Genomic DNA, 17,707 nt, shown 5'->3' on the forward strand with positions numbered 1-17,707 from the left:
CCACACTCGCCCTCACACGAGCAGTTGCACCCTCATCGGTAACAGCGGCAGAATCACGCTCACCACTCACCAGTCACCAGCAAGCACAACTCTCACACTCACCAGTAGCAATACCACTACCTTCACCACACAGCAGCAAGCTCACCACTCACCAGCAGCACTTCCACCACTCACCAGTCAAGAACACCATAACCCTCACCTATCAGCACCACCAGCGGCAACCTTCCTCTTTCAACATTGCCAGCAGCTCACCAGTTACCAACACCACCACCACCAACACCACTCTTATTCACCAACAGGAGAAAAGACCAGCATCCTCACCATTCACCCAGCAGCAACCACTGTCAACATTGCCAGCAGCTCACCAGTTACCACCACCAACACCACCACCACAACTCTTATTCAACCTCACCAACAGGAGAAAAGACCAGCACCCTCACCATTCACCAGCAGCAACCACCGTCAACATTTCCAGCAGCTCACCAGTTACCAACACCACGATCACCAGTGTCAGCACCACCCTCACCTCGCCCTCGCCAGCCACGGCAACCACGCTCACCAGCAATAGCCACACGTGGACTCCAACTGGGATCCTCTGGTCAGTCCGACTTCGACGTGACCGAGGAAAGATCCAGCAGACGCCGACAACGCACGCGTCGCCACGGATACGCGTGCAGCAGCAGCAGCTCGTAATCATCTCACCTCGTTTCATCTCTTCTCGCGTCATGTCCTCTCTCATCCCATCTCTCCTCGTTTCGTCATCCCACGGTCGAGGTGAAAGACATTAAAGGAAATAATTAAACCGTAAACTACCTCCGTTCTCTCTCTTTTACAAACCGAGACCACTCCCACCGGTGAATAGTTGAGGAAGCGTGAAAGCGTCAGCGGTGAACGCTCCACAACTCGCACGCGATAGGACAGACGATTATACAACTCGAGAGAGAGAGAGAGCGGAGTGAGAGACGAACGACGAGGTGACGAGGGCTAACAGAGCTTCTACCATTCACCACCACCACTGCCGCCGGGCAACGCTTGGTGGTGATGGTGGAGAGCTTTGTGTGTGTGAGAGAGTTGGAGAGAGGGGGTGGGAGCTGGCGGCGTGCGTGAGAGATGAACTCACTCACTCACTCGCAACCCCTATAGCGCAGACCTACATCGCATCCGCGATCTTGCACACAGACACGCACGACAGGCAGGAGGAGGAGGCGGCGTGTAGGATGTCGAGCACCCACAGTAGGGGAGGGATGGTGGTGGTGGTGGTGGTTTCCTGTTCGCACAGGTAAATACCGGCTGCTCTCTATGGCTCACGCGGATTATATCATTATTTTCTTATTCTTCTTACTACAGCTGCTGCTGCTGCTATTTATTGCTGCACCTATAGCTAGGCGACCGCCTCGTCGCCCCGAGCCCGACACGGACATTCATTGGCTGTTGGCGGCAGCTTAGCTCAGAGGCGGGGGGTGGGAGAAAGGAGGATTGAGGAAGGTGGTGCCGGTGGTAGTAATGGGGTTTAAGTAGTGATGGTGGAGATGGCGTGGAGTGGTGGTAGCTGGTGTTGGAATGGCGATTCGAGTGGTGGTGGTGGTATAGGTATCGGGATTGTGGTGGTGGTTGTGGTACTGGTATATGGATCATGGGTGTTGCTGGTGGTGGCACAATATTCGGTGGTGATGGCAGCTTGAAGTGGATATTACTGCAGCGTATGGTTGGTGGCGGCTGGGGTGTTGGTCGTGATGGTGGTGGGTGGTTATGGTTGGATTGCGCGCGGTGGTCCAGCGATCGTGGGTGGTGGGGAGGTGGTCGGGAGGTGGTCGTGGTTGTATTGGGGCTGATGATGGTGGAGGGGGCGGTCACGGTGGTTGAAGGTAACGGTATAGGCCCCGCCTCCGTCTGTACCTGGCCAATCAGGTAAAGCTCACCTGGCGGGGCAGGTGGGCTCACCTGGGCGGGCAAGCACTGAGCGGTCAAAGCCAAACCGGCGGAGGAGGGAGGCTGCGCTTAACCCCGTTGGAGACCCAGAGCCGATGGCGGACATTCCACATTCGCATGACGGGGACCGGTCCATCCATATGAACACAGTTGCTACAGTAGAATACGTAGCGCACGACCCTATCCACAACGCCTCCACGTAGGTAGGCGGCACCCAGATTCTTCATTGCTCCCCCCCCTACCGACGTATGTTAATTAGAAAAGTGGAGTAATTATTTGTCCACTTCAACACCCCCCCCCCGCCCCTAGTTACGGCCTCGTACTGCGCGGGAACGCACCGCGGCGTTTGTTGTTGTCCAAGGAAGGAACACTCAGGACCGGTTTCGGCCTTCGGTGGTTCTCGCCAGCCCGGCAAAGGGGGTGAAGAAATGGATGGGCAGCATATCGCTTGAATCGGTCGGATTGGCGAGCATGCAGTGCAGAGTAGTGGGCGAGAAATAGCAATACAAACTGGACCAGGGCAGGCGAGACAGGCAATACAAACGAGACATCACAAAACGAAACGATACAAATGATACAATACAAACGCGACAGCGCGCACGAGACAGAGCAACGCAAATGAGACGGCACGAGTGATGGCGTCAAATGAAGACGTGGCATCGAATCGGCAATAGAATCGCTGAGTCAGGAGGAAATCCATTCGTGCTCAGCCTCGACTGTCTACAGTACCTCCCCCACCTAAGTACCCTCGCCTCCCAGATAAGGATCAGCTTAGCATCCCCATGGTGACGGCAAGGTGAATCACAGGTGTAATCTGCTGCCACCGGCTGGAGACACGTGGCGCGGGTAGAAATCCGCGGAAGCTCCAATTCACACCGAGTGGGTGGTGGCGGCACAGATTAATATCACAGGACGCTTTGGGCCCTATTGTTGCGTGGCCTTCTCTAGTATTTGTTTTTTCTGACTGCTCGTGACCAGATCAGAGGAATGCGCCCCCGTCTAATCCGACCTCGGAACACCGAGCAGGTGATAATAGGGTTTTCTCCTTTTTTCTGGCAACAAAACTGAAACCTTTTTACGATAATTCATGTCTGCATTAACCACAATACCTGCAGTCAAAATGCAAACAAAAAACATACTATGATAATATATGCATTGTCCTTATTGGTCCACACCAAGGGACGGCTTTCTTTTGAGCCTCTACCCAATTGGTGCTCGACCAGATGACGTCAAAAGGCGTCATGGTGTGGACCAATCAGTTTCAAGGACAATGCATATATTATCATAGTATGTTTTTTGTTTGCATTTTGATTGCAGGTATTGTGGTTAATGCAGTAACATGAATCCTCGTAAAAAGGTTTCAGTTTTGTTGCCAGAAAAAAGGGCGAAAACCCCTATTATTATATTTTGGTACTGGCAAAGGAGGTCTAATGATGACCGAGCAGGTGATTACAAATTGTACATTCCATGGGCGGCGGAGGGGGGCGTCCCAAACAGAACACCTTATTTCATTTAATTCCTAATGTGAGGGGCAAAATTAACCCCTGCGCGCCCCCCCCCACCTCACCAAATATATAAGTCAAACTCCGCCAATGATTTAAACTCGCAACTGTGAGAGATAGAGAGAGAGAGGTTGTCTCAAGGGTCGCGAAGAAGAACCACAGCACAGACGGGGAAGGCAAAAGCAGCAGCAGCAGCCAGTCGGTTAGCCGGCGCGCCGCCAAATCCCATCCTCCAACCTCCCCTCCAAGCTCTGCGGTCCTCTACATAATTCAGGTGGCATCGGCCAATGAATACACGTGGAGGCAAACAGAAGCGCCCGGAGAAAGCCCACTGGTGTGATGTATGTCTCGTTTGTGCCGTCTGTAGTGCTATCTCTTACCGGGCGGCGGCAGATTACACCTGTGGTGCACCTTGCCCGCTACCATGGAGATGCTGGGGAGCGTCAGCGCAGCCCTGCCTCTACCTGGGCAGCGCTTTTCACAATACAGCGGGAAGAGGAGGCGAAATAGAACGTGCCGGAACAACGCGAAACGGAACACGAGAACAGAGCAAACACCATAACACGCGAGACGGACAATACAACCTGCAAAGGTGTGAATGTACTAGGGGGCGTTCATAAATTACGTCACGAACCTAGGGGAGGGGGGGGGGTCAGATTTTTGTGACGAGGGGGGGGGGGTTTGAGATATGTGACGTGACGTCAAAATGCGCAACTTTAAATAAATATAGAATTGTTCTAACAACACTCCTACAACATCAGAGTGCAGCGCCACATTAAATACGCACTACAATGACAATAGAAGCATGTTTTCTTTTCAAAATTGAAATATGGTTGGGGGGGGGGCAGAGCTTTGTAACGTCATTTGAGGGGGGTCGGACTTTTTGTGACGCTGTCTCACGAGGGGGGGGGGTTAAAAATTGTCCAAAATCGCGTGACGTCATCTATGAACGGCCCCTAGGGTAGCTTAAATCGGTAACCGCGTGAAACAACGGTAACCGAATGACAAAACCGGTAAAAAACGGTTACCGAATTTCCGCACTCACAGAAATGTCGAGAGCAATAGACGTAACTTTTGTTTTTACTCTTTCATCTGAGAAATGAAGGGAGCTGCCACGGTCGGAGAATCTGTGGAATTGAGTAACACGCCATGCAGTTAGTCAATCGATCGCCAGCTCGCATATTGTGGGGTAAAGTGTGGGGTACGCCGACCTCTTTTGCCTGCACGTCTCGTAAGCGTGGAAGAGTAGGCCAAACGCCCTCCAGAGCTCCCTCGAGTGGAGGCCCCTTCCGCCATCAGTGGGGTGAACAAGTAATTGCAGGGCTGCACCTTTATCATTAATTCACCCATACAGTACATTTACCATTCGGCCTGCCGCCGTGCGATTTGTACATTCGCACGTGCCAATCAGCGGGTTCATTCAATTAAAAAAAATCCACTCGAATCGATTAGCGGTTTCAGACGTTCGAACCGGTTAATCCGTTCATACAACGATTACCGCATTACCGGGTAACGTTTCACAAACAATGTGTGACTACCTACACAGGGGTGTGTGCGTATGCACCTTTACACGTGTGTATCTGTACAGGTGTATGCACGTACCTTCACCTACACAGGTGTTTATGCCTACACGTGTGTGTACCTGCACAGGTGCGTGTGTTTGTGTACCTATACAGATGCGTGTGTGGGGGTGTGGTGCTGGCCACCCACTCGCTCGTGTGCCATTCCGACCTTCATAGGTGCGACTCGCTAACAGCACTTGACCCTACAGTCTGTTAAAGGCTATACGGAGGATGTTTGTATTTATCTTCATATAGCTGCACTCGCATGTGTGTTATGGGTGTGTCATGTATGTACCTGCACAGGTGAGTGAGCGTATAGGGGTTATCTAGGGGATATTTATTGCCCGGGTAAGCATTGCGCCGAAGGTTAAACGAGTTGGCGCCTTTGAACACGAGGCCGTTGCGTGAGTGGTAGATTAGCTGCCGCTCCATATTGTCAGCAATCACATAACACAAAATAGGCGACGTTCCGGGCAACGACCCTTCTTTAAGTGTGTTAAAGCACCACTGCCAACGCAACATGTCCAAATAATTTATTTACATTTCTTGAGACTGGGCTGCTCTCGGGCAATTGGATATAATAACAATAATATGCAAGTGCAGTTGTGCAAACCACTGATCCACCCGCTCTCCTCTCCATCTCATTTGCTCAAAACCACAGGACAAACAACAACACCACCACGCACAGCCCCCCCCCCCCAAGCACAAACAACGCTGGCATTGTTTGAGATCGCCTCCAGAGACGGCCACTGTCATGAGGACGACGCGTGGAGACAGTTTATGAATGTCCTCCGGGTTCTCCGGTTCCCTCCCCCCACAACTAAACAAACCACACCCGCAATGTAAATGGGATAGGGCCCAAACCACCCCATCCCCAATTCTGAGACATCGCCTGCAAAATGACCCAATTGGGATTACACAAAGCAACAGCAGCAGCATCACCTCCCGCCCCCACCTTACTGTGTAAACTTGGCAGGAGCCTCTTGAAAAACTGAGTCATTAGACTCGGTGAGGCTTTCGTGGGCAAATAAGCGGAATAATGGTGTTACAAATAAATCACCCACTTTTCCATTTTGTTGTGGCACAAATTTTAAATGATGGAGTTAAGCGATGGAGTATATATGAGCACAGGCACGAATTAAAATAACTACCCGCCGCGTCTCCCTTAAAAAGCTGCCCTTTAGCGTAAAATACATCACGCTTAGACGTGTACAGTAATTATTAACCACGTTGGCACTCCACTGCTGGATGACGGCCTCCCCACGCCGCCGTACGGGCCGTGAGAATTGACCATACTTCACCACGCAGGTCAGTGCGGGGTGGTGAAAAGGGAGCATACCAGACCGACATAATCCAGACGCATGTTTAAACAAGCAAAACTATTTCCGGACCGGTTTCCACCCTCTGTGTCTCATCAGCAGAGTCAGCTTTGTGAAACGGATGTTCCTGGGTTTACAGATATTGTTGGCAGCAGCGCTCCCTGTAAATTGTAAACCCTTTCAACGCAAACACGTAAAATACTGTACAACAAACTCACAAGATCGTACGGTGAGTTTGCATTTTGAAAAGTAACAAATGTCGCTTGTTGTTATTGTTGGTGCGCGATGACCGGTTTCTCCACCCGTACCTGTGTGCGTGTCCAGAATTCCCAAATCCCCGAATGCAGGGTCCAGTTCTCGGGGGTCCAGTGGACAGGAGTCCAGTGGTATAGGGGTCCTGGCCAGGAGGCAAGGAGAGAAAATGCTTTCTCCCGTGTCCTCTCCTCGGCGCCCTCATCCGATTACACCGGGGCGAGCCGAGGGGAGCAGTTGCCCGGGGAGACTGAACCGGGGGGGCCTCATGAATAGCGGTCTGTACGGTGTGTGTGTGACTGTGTGTGTGAGGTTAATGCGCTGCGCTACGAACCCCTGCTACCCGAGTTCGATTCCCGCTCACGGTCACCAACACCGATGACGATTACCTGAACCGGTTCTGGGCCTCCCCTAGGTCGACTCAGCCTCAAATGAGTACCTGGTGCGGTGTTTAAAATCGCCACTGGGGAGACAAAAGCGGCTGGGCGTGGTGCTGGCAACCCACCACCTCGTGTGCCGTGCCGGCCTTCATAGGTGCTCGCGAACAGCACTTGCCCCAACAGTCTGTTAAGGCTATAGGGGCCGACCATAAATGACGTCACGCGATTTTGGACGATTTTTGACCCCCCCCCCTAGTCACACGGCGTCACAAAAAGTCAGACCCCCCCCCTCAAATATGACGTCACAAAGCTCCCCCCCCCCCAAAAAAAACATAAAACATGCTTCAAATCGCTTTAAACTATTGTCATTGTAGTGCGTATTTAATGTGACGCTGCACTCTGATGTTGTAGGAGAAAACATTTATTAAAACGTATATTTAATTAAGTAGAACGTGTTGTCTATATTTATTTAAAGTTGCGCATTTTAATGTGACGTCACATTTCTACCCCCCCCCGTCATCACACATCGTCACAAATGTCTGACCCCCCCTAGGTGCGTGACGTCATTTATGGACGGCCCCATACGGGGGATCTTTAACTGTGTCTGTGTGTGAGTGCTATCGGTGCTCGCAAACATAAATTGCACCAACGGCGGCTGAAAAGGCTATACGGGAGGGTCGTTTGCCTACGTACCCGTATTTGTGTGTGTAACTGCTGTTCTGTGTTTGTAACTGTTATGTGTCTGCGTGTAACAACGGTATGTGTGGTTCTGCGTGAGTAGCTGTGTGTGTGTGTATGTATGCGCGTGTGTGTTCGCGTCTCGGCGCCTGTGCAACTGTGTGTGTGTGTGGGAGCAATATAATGGATTGGGAATACTGCAAGGTTTCGTGTTCGCGTTAGGATGACTGATCGGGAAAGGGCGGATAGTGTTCGAGGTTAGGGATGGAGTTGGGGTTGGTGTTGCCCTGGCTATGATGACACAAGCCAGACACGCTCCGATGGCCCTGCCGAGTGATGCGGCCTGGCCAAAAGTAGCTCAGCTTTGAATAAATAAAGAGGCACACGAAAGTTAATTAACGGGGCGCGTGCACTTTTAGCTCCGTTGTGTGTTGCTCTCCGTGTGTACTCTAAAATCAACATTGAGTTTGTATAGATTATCAGCGTCATAAACCACATCGCCGTGCGATCCTCAGACACGGAGGCGCGCGCGCATGTTTATGTCAAGACGTTGTAACCGATTCATGAATGTAGGAGGACACACCGCTACATTCCGCATTGCCCAGTGGGGCTTCTTACATGGCTCTTGATCAAAGGCAAACAGAAGCAACAGACGCCGTAATAACAGCAGCAATAATGGAAGCGGCAACAAGAACAGCAACAGAAGCAGCAACAGTAGCAATAGTAAGGTGCGAAAGAAGTTCAACATACATACATAAAACGCTCTATCCAACACAGAAGGGACAGCTGGGCATTAGTCCCACACTTTGCTTGTGTGGAGATGTTATTCCGCGCTCCCCATGTCGTCAGCGGGTAGCGTCACTATTGGGTCAACAGGGGGCGGAAGAGTGGCTACGCTTATGTTAAAGGGACTATGGCAAAAGGGAACAACGGTGATCTCTGGGATAACGGATCCTGGGACACAATCCACAAACCCGAGGTGAGGGGATTGGGGGATGGACGTCACCCTTCCAGGACCTGGTGGAAGGTTCTGGAAGGAAGGCGGGGCCGGGGCAGACCTGTATATAAGTCGGACCTCTGAACGATAGAGTGTCAGTCTCCTCCACTCCGAAGACCTCGGCTGAAGCTAGGACCCTGGACCCCAAGCTCGTCGTCCTTCTAAGGGCCGGAACTCGGTGAGGGCCATGGTCAGGACCCGACGACCCGGGCACGGTCGTGTCAGCATAGCCTCCCCTAGGGCCTCAGCTGGAGGTCGGGGAATTAGCAGGGTCCCCGGTGTTAGGGCAGTGTAGCCCGGAGGCCATACCTCAGGTATCGGGTAAAGGGGCCGCTACCCCTTTGTGTTAGGGGCCCTGTAGAAAAATAGTAATACATATCGTGTTGCCTCAACTAGTGTCTCCCCTGGTTTCTGACCCACTACACTTGCACCACATTCTCCTGGCAGGGTACGGCACCTCCTCGAAGCTTAAGGGGAAGGGAAATTTGTCAACAATTGAGTGATCAACCCTTGCTGCTGCCTCCACAGAGCTGGGATTACAGGCGCGTGTGCACTCTGTGCATTTTGTGCGCGTATGTATATATATAATGTATACACATTATATATAGGTAGCGGGCATTGCATGCTTTCTATGGGATGCTTCACGGCAGGCGAATTACATGCTTCACTGAGAATGATTTATATTTGTAAGCGATTTAACACGAGACTCAACCAAATTTTGGGATTTTAGACAGCCCCGAGTGAAACCAATCAACCGTCGCATCCTCCATTTTGGAACGAAATGTAACGAAACATTGTTGGATTTGCCTCCGGTTAAAACCATACAGAGGCCGACCACATTTGTGGCAAACTTGAATTCTCGAGCCCCTCTAAGCCGTCGCTATGCCTCTTCATGCCACAGCCCCCCCCCCCCCAACTCCTGCACACCAGCACGTCCCATCTCTCCGTCTCCACGACGTTCGCACTCTCCGTTGTCACAAGTTAGGATTGAAAACTCACCTTTTGGAAATGTTTCTTGCGTGTTTTAGTTCGTTGTCCTTTTACACGCGCCTCCGATTGGCACGGTTGGCTACGTACTGTGCGAAAGAAGTTCAACATACGTACGTAAGTACTCGCCTGGCTGCTCGTCTGTCACCAGTCTCACCCATCGCCCACCGCCGAGCCCTTTCCAGCGACGTGTGTCCGGCAAAGGACAACTTTACCCTTTTCAAGGGTCACCGATCGCGTTCTCTTGTTTCACGCATCCTCTATGTTTCTGTCACTCACTGAAATTCCGAGCATTCACCTCTCCGCGCTTCTTTGCGTATTGTTGCCAGCTTGTGTTACGTTCCCCCGTGTCAGAGTTCTGTGCTTCCGATCCACGTTATGCACCACGGATTTACTCCACGCACGTCCCTCTTCACGCAGGTAAATCATTCATTTACGCAGTTATTACGTTTTTAATAAAATCCCCTGCAGCACCATATATTATCAACAGAGGTCGCTATTGCTCTATGGCCCAGCGACCCAAGACCTCGCCTGCCGTGGACCCATGTTTCGACAACTGAATTGTACTATGAGCGGTTTATAAAAGTAACGTGTACAAACATTATTTTGTTTACCAATGTTTGTGAGGTATTGTCGATTTCTCTTAGCCAATTCGTTACGAGTACAGCACACCGGTGTGTTGGAGAGCAAAGCCACAACATTTACAATCTGTCTTTGCTTTGATTTTTCCGTTTGCGTCAGTGCCCTCTAAAGATATTCTTGCTTTTGTCACGTTTGGTGACGGGTCACTTACGATTATTACACCCGGAGGAATAATCAGGGCGGCCCGCTCGATTCGAACAGCGAACCTCTAGCTATAGAGCGGCGAGCGCCCGACCGCTGGGCCGTGACACAACCCTGGTGGTACCTGTTGAGTCTCCTCGCCTGGTCAAGCAAATACACCTGAGGCTTGGTTAATGGTGAGATGATATTTTTTCTCAAACCAGTCTTGGAACTTGTCCCTGCCAAAAAAACCATGACGTTTTGGCAGCTTTGCCCAAGCGAAATTCTCGTTTGCCCCCGGTAATTCCACACAACACAACACGGAATAATCCCGGCAGTGGTGACTCGAACCAATTCCAGTTAGTTACTCAAGAGGACAAAACGAGCGCTATGCAATGACGAGGATAATTCACTGGTGGAATCGGGTAACACGGTCCCTTCAATTCGTGCCGTGTGGGGGTCACCTTGGGACGATGCGAACGCGATTAGTCCAGCACCGTACGAGTGCAGGGCTGGTTAGTTAATATTACAAAACAATAATTCACGTTTGTAAGGTGGCGTATTTCATCCCTAGCTCCCAATGCGCCCCAGTGTGGAAAGCAGGAAACAAAGATAACCTGTAGGACACACGGACAGGACTCGGGGTGAGTGAAGGCCAATTTAAAGTGGTGCGTTTTCAGGACAGACTTAAATATCTCTCACGACTGTCTTGTTAGCAAAGGCAGAGCATTGTTCAGTCTGGTAGCTGCGCAGGGGCAACAGCCTGATCACTCAATAATTGCTCACCTACTCACCCAATCACTCACCCGATCACTCACCCACTCACTCGATCACTCACTCACCTGATCACTCGATCACTAACCCGATCACTCACTCACCTGATCACTCACCCCGATCACTCACTCACCTGATCACTCACCTGATCACTCACTCGATCACTAACCCACTAACCCGATCACTCACTCACCTGATCACTCACTCGATCACTAACCCACTAACCCGATCACTCACTCACCTGATCACTCACCCGATCACTAACCCACTAACCCGATCACTCACTCACCTGATCACTCACCCGATCACTCACTCACCTGATCACTCACCCACTCACTTACTCGCCCACTGTGACACTAACCATCTCGTGAGTAACAGTCAACAAGGCTGTACCAGTCGCGTGCAACAAGTAGCGCGGCTAACCCCGACCCACAGGGACTCATCGCTACAGCCCCCCGGCTTCATCACTCACACCACTCACACTGGTGGTGAACTCAAACCTGTCAACCCACACTATTTATGGGCCGTCCATAAATGACGTCACGCACCTAGGGGGGAGGGGGGGTGATCAGACATTTGTGACGATATGTGACGGAGGGGGGGGGTTGAGAAATGCGACGTCACATCAAAATGCGCAATTTTAAATAAATACAGACACGTTCTACTTAATTAAATAGACGTTTTAATAAATGTTTTCTCCTACATCAGAGTGCAGCGCCACATTAAATACTTACAATGACAATAGTTTAAAGCGATTTGAAAACATGTTTTATTTTCAAAATATGGTTGGGGGGGGGCAGAGCTTTGTGACGTCATATTTGAGGGTGGTCTGACTTTTTGTGACGCCGTGTGACGAGGGGGGGGGGGCAAAAATCTTCCAAAATCGCGTGACGTCATTTATGGACGGCCCCTTACTCGTAGTCTTGCACAAGGAAATTGAGTTTTCAGGTCCGTACGGCGTACAGCCGTTTCAATACGTACAAAAAGTGTATAGTTTGTGTTTCTCCCTTGTGATGGGACTTTGTAGGATGGACGTTGAGATTTATAAGGGCACAGCGTGACCTATAAGGTCTGAGTTGGTTATGTAATAAGTTAGACACTGATAAGGGGTTGACAGGTTTGTGAACTGCCAGCTCCAATTTGCGAGTCAGATCGACGCAAAGTTGCGCATTGCATCGCGCAGAGTCATCGTTCGCGTCGTGCTGGACACGATAACACGCAGCACCATTACTACATCCACGGATTTACGAAGCGCGTTTCTCGGGACGCGTCCGCGCGAGGCTTCCGTGGATCACGTGGTCCCCGGTAAATTAGGAGTGGGGGGGGGGAGGGAAGATGGCGTCTGGCGGTGGGACTCGGAGCGGAGACCCGGTGAGCGGCTCCCCCCTGCTCCTCGGCTCCCCCGGCTCCCTCGGCTCCCTCAGCTCCCCCTGCTCCCCCTGCACCCCCGCCGGCTCCCCCGTGCTGGCTTAATCTTCTACTGCTGTCCATTTCTAGCCATGCTCCTTATTTCTCCTGGTTGGCTGCCTCTTACTGTCCCTGTTTCTTACGCCCTCTGCTCCTCACGTCTCCTCTCATCCTTTCTGGCTGCTTCTCCCTCCTGATCCTCTCATCCCGGCGTCCCCCCCCCCCCCATTGCTACCCCCCCCATTGCTACCCCCCTCCCATTGCTACCCCCCCATTGCTACCCCCCATTGCTACCCCCCATTGCTACCCCCCCATTGCTACCCCCCTCCCATTGCTACCCCCCCTCCCATTGCTACCCCCCCTCCCATTGCTACCCCCCCATTGCTACCCCCCATTGCCTACCCCCCTCCCATTGCTACCCCCCCCATTGCTACCCCCCTCCCATTGCTACCCCCCCATTGCTACCCCCCCATTGCTACCCCTCCTCCCATTGCTACCCCCCCCCCCATTGCTACCTCCCCCCCATTGCTACCCCCCCATTGCTACCCCCCTCCCATTGCTACCCCCCTCCCATTGCTACCCCCCCCCATTGCTACCCCCCATTGCTACCCCCCATTGCTACCCCCCCCATTGCTACCCCCATTGCTACCCCCCCCCATTGCTACCCCCCATTGCTACCCCCCTCCCATTGCTACCCCCCCCCATTGCTACCCCCCCCATTGCTACCCCCCTCCCATTGCTACCCCCCTCCCATTGCTACCCCCCCCCCATTGCTACCCCCCCCCATTGCTACCCCCCCTCCCATTGCTACCCCCCTCCCATTGCTACCCCCCCCATTGCTACCCCCCCCATTGCTACCCCCCCCATTGCTACCCCCCCCATTGCTACCCCCCATTGCTACCCCCCCCATTGCTACCCCCCCTCCCATTGCTACCCCCCCTCCCATTGCTACCCCCCCCCATTGCTACCCCCCCATTGCTACCCCCCTCCCCATTGCTACCCCCCCCATTGCTACCCCCCCATTGCTACCCCCCCATTGCTACCCCCCCTCATTGCTACCCCCCATTGCTACCCCCCCCATTGCTACCCCCCCCCATTGCTACCCCCCCATTGCTACCCCCCCTCCCATTGCTACCCCCCTCCCATTGCTACCCCCCATTGCTACCCCCCTCCCATTGCTACCCCCCTCCCATTGCTACCCCCCCCCCATTGCTACCCCCCCATTGCTACCCCCCTCCCATTGCTACCCCCCTCCCATTGCTACCCCCCTCCCATTGCTACCCCCCCCATTGCTACCCCCCCATTGCTACCCCCCCTCCCATTGCTACCCCCCCCCCATTGCTACCCCCCCATTGCTACCCCCCCCATTGCTACCCCCCCCCATTGCTACCCCCCCATTGCTACCCCCCCCATTGCTACCCTCCCCCCCCCCCCCCCATTGCTACCCTCCCTGTCACCTGCTGTTCCCCCACTCTCCAACTCCCCTCATAACAATTCCCCATACCCCACCCGTTACCCCCCCCGCCCAGCACCCCCCCCGCCCAGCACCCTACCCCCCCGCCCCAGCACCACCCCCCCCCCCGCCCAGCACCCTCCCCCCGCCAGTACCCCCCCGCCCAGTACCCCCCCCCCGCCCAGGACCCCGCCCAGTACCCAGTAACCCCCCCTCCTCACTGCCCCCCCCTCCTCACTGCCCCCCCCCCCTCCTCACTGCCCCTCCTCACTGCCCCTGATCCTCTCATCCCGGCGTCCCCCCCCCCCCATTGCTACCCCCCCCATTGCTACCCCCCTCCCATTGCTACCCCCCCCATTGCTACCCCCCCATTGCTACCCCCCCATTGCTACCCCCCCATTGCTACCCCCCCTCCCCATTGCTACCCCCCTCCATTGCTACCCCCCCATTGCTACCCCCCCCATTGCTACCCCCCCTCCCATTGCTACCCCCCCCATTGCTACCCCCCCTCCCATTGCTACCCCCCCATTGCTACCCCCCCATTGCTACCCCTCCTCCCATTGCTACCCCCCCCCCCCATTGCTACCTCCCCCCCCATTGCTACCCCCCATTGCTACCCCCCCTCCCATTGCTACCCCCCTCCCATTGCTACCCCCCCCCATTGCTACCCCCCCATTGCTACCCCCCCATTGCTACCCCCCCCATTGCTACCCCCCCATTGCTACCCCCCCATTGCTACCCCCCCCCATTGCTACCCCCCCTCCCATTGCTACCCCCCCCCCATTGCTACCCCCCCCCATTGCTACCCCCCTCCCATTGCTACCCCCCCTCCCATTGCTACCCCCCCCCCCATTGCTACCCCCCCCCCATTGCTACCCCCCCTCCCATTGCTACCCCCCTCCCATTGCTACCCCCCCCCATTGCTACCCCCCCCATTGCTACCCCCCCCATTGCTACCCCCCCCATTGCTACCCCCCCATTGCTACCCCCCCCCATTGCTACCCCCCCTCCCATTGCTACCCCCCCCTCCCATTGCTACCCCCCCCCCATTGCTACCCCCCCATTGCTACCCCCCCTCCCATTGCTACCCCCCCCATTGCTACCCCCCCATTGCTACCCCCCCCATTGCTACCCCCCCCTCATTGCTACCCCCCCCATTGCTACCCCCCCCATTGCTACCCCCCCCCATTGCTACCCCCCCATTGCTACCCCCCCCTCCCATTGCTACCCCCTCCCATTGCTACCCCCCATTGCTACCCCCCCTCCCATTGCTACCCCCCCCTCCCATTGCTACCCCCCCCCCCATTGCTACCCCCCATTGCTACCCCCTCCCATTGCTACCCCCCTCCCATTGCTACCCCCCTCCCATTGCTACCCCCCCCATTGCTACCCCCCCATTGCTACCCCCCTCCCATTGCTACCCCCCCCCCCATTGCTACCCCCCCATTGCTACCCCCCCCATTGCTACCCCCCCCCATTGCTACCCCCCCATTGCTACCCCCCCCATTGCTACCCCTCCCCCCCCCCCCCCCATTGCTACCCTCCCTGTCACCTGCTGTTCCCCCACTCTCCAACTCCCCTCATAACAATTCCCCATACCCCACCCGTTACCCCCCCCCCGCCCAGCACCCCCCCCCCGCCCAGCACCCTACCCCCCCCGCCCAGCACCACCCCCCCCCCCGCCCAGCACCCTCCCCCGCCCAGTACCCCCCCCGCCCAGTACCCCCCCCCCCGCCCAGGACCCCGCCCAGTACCAGTAACCCCCCCTCCTCACTGCCCCCCCCTCCTCACTGCCCCCCCCCCCTCCTCACTGCCCCTCCTCACTGCCCCCCCTCCTCGCTGTTCCCCCCACACCCCCCGCACCCTCGCCCCCACACCGCCCCCACCACGTTCCTCCTTCCATCTCCTCCAGTCGCTTTCGTTGCTCCCCACTCTGCCCGCATCTTCCCTTGCTGCGTTCCTCCGCAGGTGCTCTCTGATTGGTGCTCTGCTTGGGGCTTCTCGTCCACTGGGTGGCGATCGTTGAGTTGAAACTTAAAACCACGGGCGGCGGCGGCGGCAGCAGCTGTAACAGTACCACGCGTTACTTGTACATGGTGCCAGCTCGTGTGCCCATCCACTGCTGGACGAGGGCCTCGCGATGACGTGCGGTGGCACGTGGTGGCGTAATTAGACCATACTTCGCCACGCTGGTTAGTGCCAGTTGGGGACGGCGTGGAACGTAGAAGTGGGAGCATCGAGAAGCAGCAAACACAACAATGGACGTTGCTGCACTGCCCTCTGCTGCCCATCACAAACATAAACTGACTAGAAATGCCCTGACCCTTGTGAACACGCGTTTGTGAGGCGCCGTGTGCGTTTTAACCGGGTGGTTTTCTGGACAGGCCGAGGAGGAAGACGGCTCTCAGAATACGGGGGTTGCCCCAGCACCACGACCAGCAGCAACAGCTGCACCGCCTTCGGACAGTGGTGTAGGTGGGACTACACCACCATCTCCTCCTGTTCCACTGCCACCCGTCTGCCCTTTACCCCCTAAATCTGAACCCCGGCCGATTGAGACCCAGGGAAGAGCGGCCCCCGATTCGGGAAAGCCACAGGCAGCAATACCAGCAGCAGCAGCAAGGAATGTAGCACAAGCGGAAGCACGGGTGACGGGTGCGGCAGTGCCACAGATGGTGGCACTCGGAACGACAGTGGCAGAGACGGCAGAAGCAGACGTGACAGCAGTCCCAGCGTCGGCAGTGGTGCCAACGGTGGTTGTGGCGGAGGACGGGGTATCCGATGAGGTGGTAGCGCCAGCAATCAAGGCTGCACCGTTAACATCGGCTGCACTGTTAGCATCGGCAGCGCCGTCCGCAGCATCATCATCCGTGCCACCGCCATCACCAGTGCCAGCAACTGCATCGACGTTGACAGGGGTGCCATCGACATGGACAGCGGCATTGACAGCAGCAGCAACATCGTCGACAGCAGCAGCAACATCGTCGACAGCAGCAGCAACTTTGTCGACAGCAGCATCAACTTTGTCGACAGCAGCAGCAACATCGTCAACAGCAGCAGCAACTTTGTCGACAGCAGCAGCAACTTTGTCGACAGCAGCAGTAACATCGTCAACAGCAGCATCAACTTTGTCGACAGCAGCAGCAACATCATCGTCGACAGCAGCAACATCATCGTCGACAGCAGCAACATCATCGTCGACAGCAGTAACATCGACAGCAGCAACATTATCGACAGCAGTAACATCGACAGCAGCAACATTATCGACAGCAGCATCGCCAGCAGCAACATCATCAACAGTAGCATCATGGACAGAAACATCATTGGCAGCAGCGACATCGACAGTTTCATCAACAGATATCCCACATACAACGACAGCAGCACCAGTTCCAACATCATCATTGACAGCAGCCCCATGCACATCGACAACAGCTTCAGCAGTATCATCAACAGCAGCCTCAGCTACAGCAGCTTCATCGATAGCATCATTGACAGTAGCGTCAATGGCAGCAGCACCATCCACGTTGACAGCGGCATCGACAGCAGCAGTAGCATCATCAACAGCAGTATCCTCCACAGCAGCATCGCCGACATCGACAGAAGTATCACCGACATCGACAGAGCCAATGATAGCAACAGCAGCACGAATAACATCGACAACAGCACCTTTGGCAGCAGCACCAGTGACTGAAAAGCCAGCATCGG

The 17,707-nt window shown here is 54.8% G+C and overlaps 2 protein-coding genes across 11 annotated transcripts in view; one reads left to right on the top strand and one right to left on the bottom strand.

Annotated features, from left to right (window-relative positions):
- Positions 1-9,692, bottom strand: part of FMN2 (formin 2) — a 65,126-nt gene extending 55,434 nt beyond the window's left edge. Inside the window, exons 1-3 of one of the 7 annotated variants that reach the window (XM_076070520.1) lie at positions 9,619-9,692; positions 6,621-6,709; positions 3,812-4,558 (exon numbers count right to left, since the gene is read on the bottom strand). In XM_076070520.1, coding sequence (XP_075926635.1) covers positions 3,812-3,857 — 46 coding nt within the window. In that variant the 5' untranslated portion in view covers positions 3,858-4,558; positions 6,621-6,709; positions 9,619-9,692. The other 6 variants (XM_076070523.1, XM_076070521.1, XM_076070519.1 and 3 more) reach the window with 6 other exon arrangements.
- Positions 8,677-17,693, top strand: LOC116947262 (uncharacterized). Of its 4 annotated transcripts, none has more exons than XM_076070529.1 (2): positions 8,677-8,797; positions 16,387-17,693. In XM_076070529.1, the coding sequence occupies exon 2, from the start codon at positions 16,932-16,934 to the stop codon at positions 17,691-17,693; it is 762 nt and encodes a 253-aa protein (XP_075926644.1). In that variant the 5' UTR covers positions 8,677-8,797; positions 16,387-16,931. The 4 variants fall into 4 exon arrangements, with proteins under 4 accessions (XP_075926644.1, XP_075926642.1, XP_075926643.1 ...); XM_076070527.1 differs by lacking the exon at positions 8,677-8,797 and adding an exon at positions 9,643-9,723; XM_076070528.1 differs by lacking the exon at positions 8,677-8,797 and adding an exon at positions 10,004-10,026.
- The last annotated feature ends 14 nt before the right edge of the window (positions 17,694-17,707 follow it).

This window comes from Petromyzon marinus, chromosome 29 (assembly GCF_048934315.1).
Source record: "Petromyzon marinus isolate PM22_M1 ecotype Great Lakes invasive population chromosome 29, UKy_Petmar_22M1.pri1.0, whole genome shotgun sequence".
Lineage (NCBI taxonomy): Eukaryota > Metazoa > Chordata > Hyperoartia > Petromyzontiformes > Petromyzontidae > Petromyzon > Petromyzon marinus.

What these genes read in the sequence shown, in the direction of transcription:
- LOC116947262 (XM_076070529.1), top strand. Translation starts at nt 16,932, where the DNA reads ATGGACAGCGGCATTGACAGCAGCAGCAACATCGTCGACAGCAGCAGC.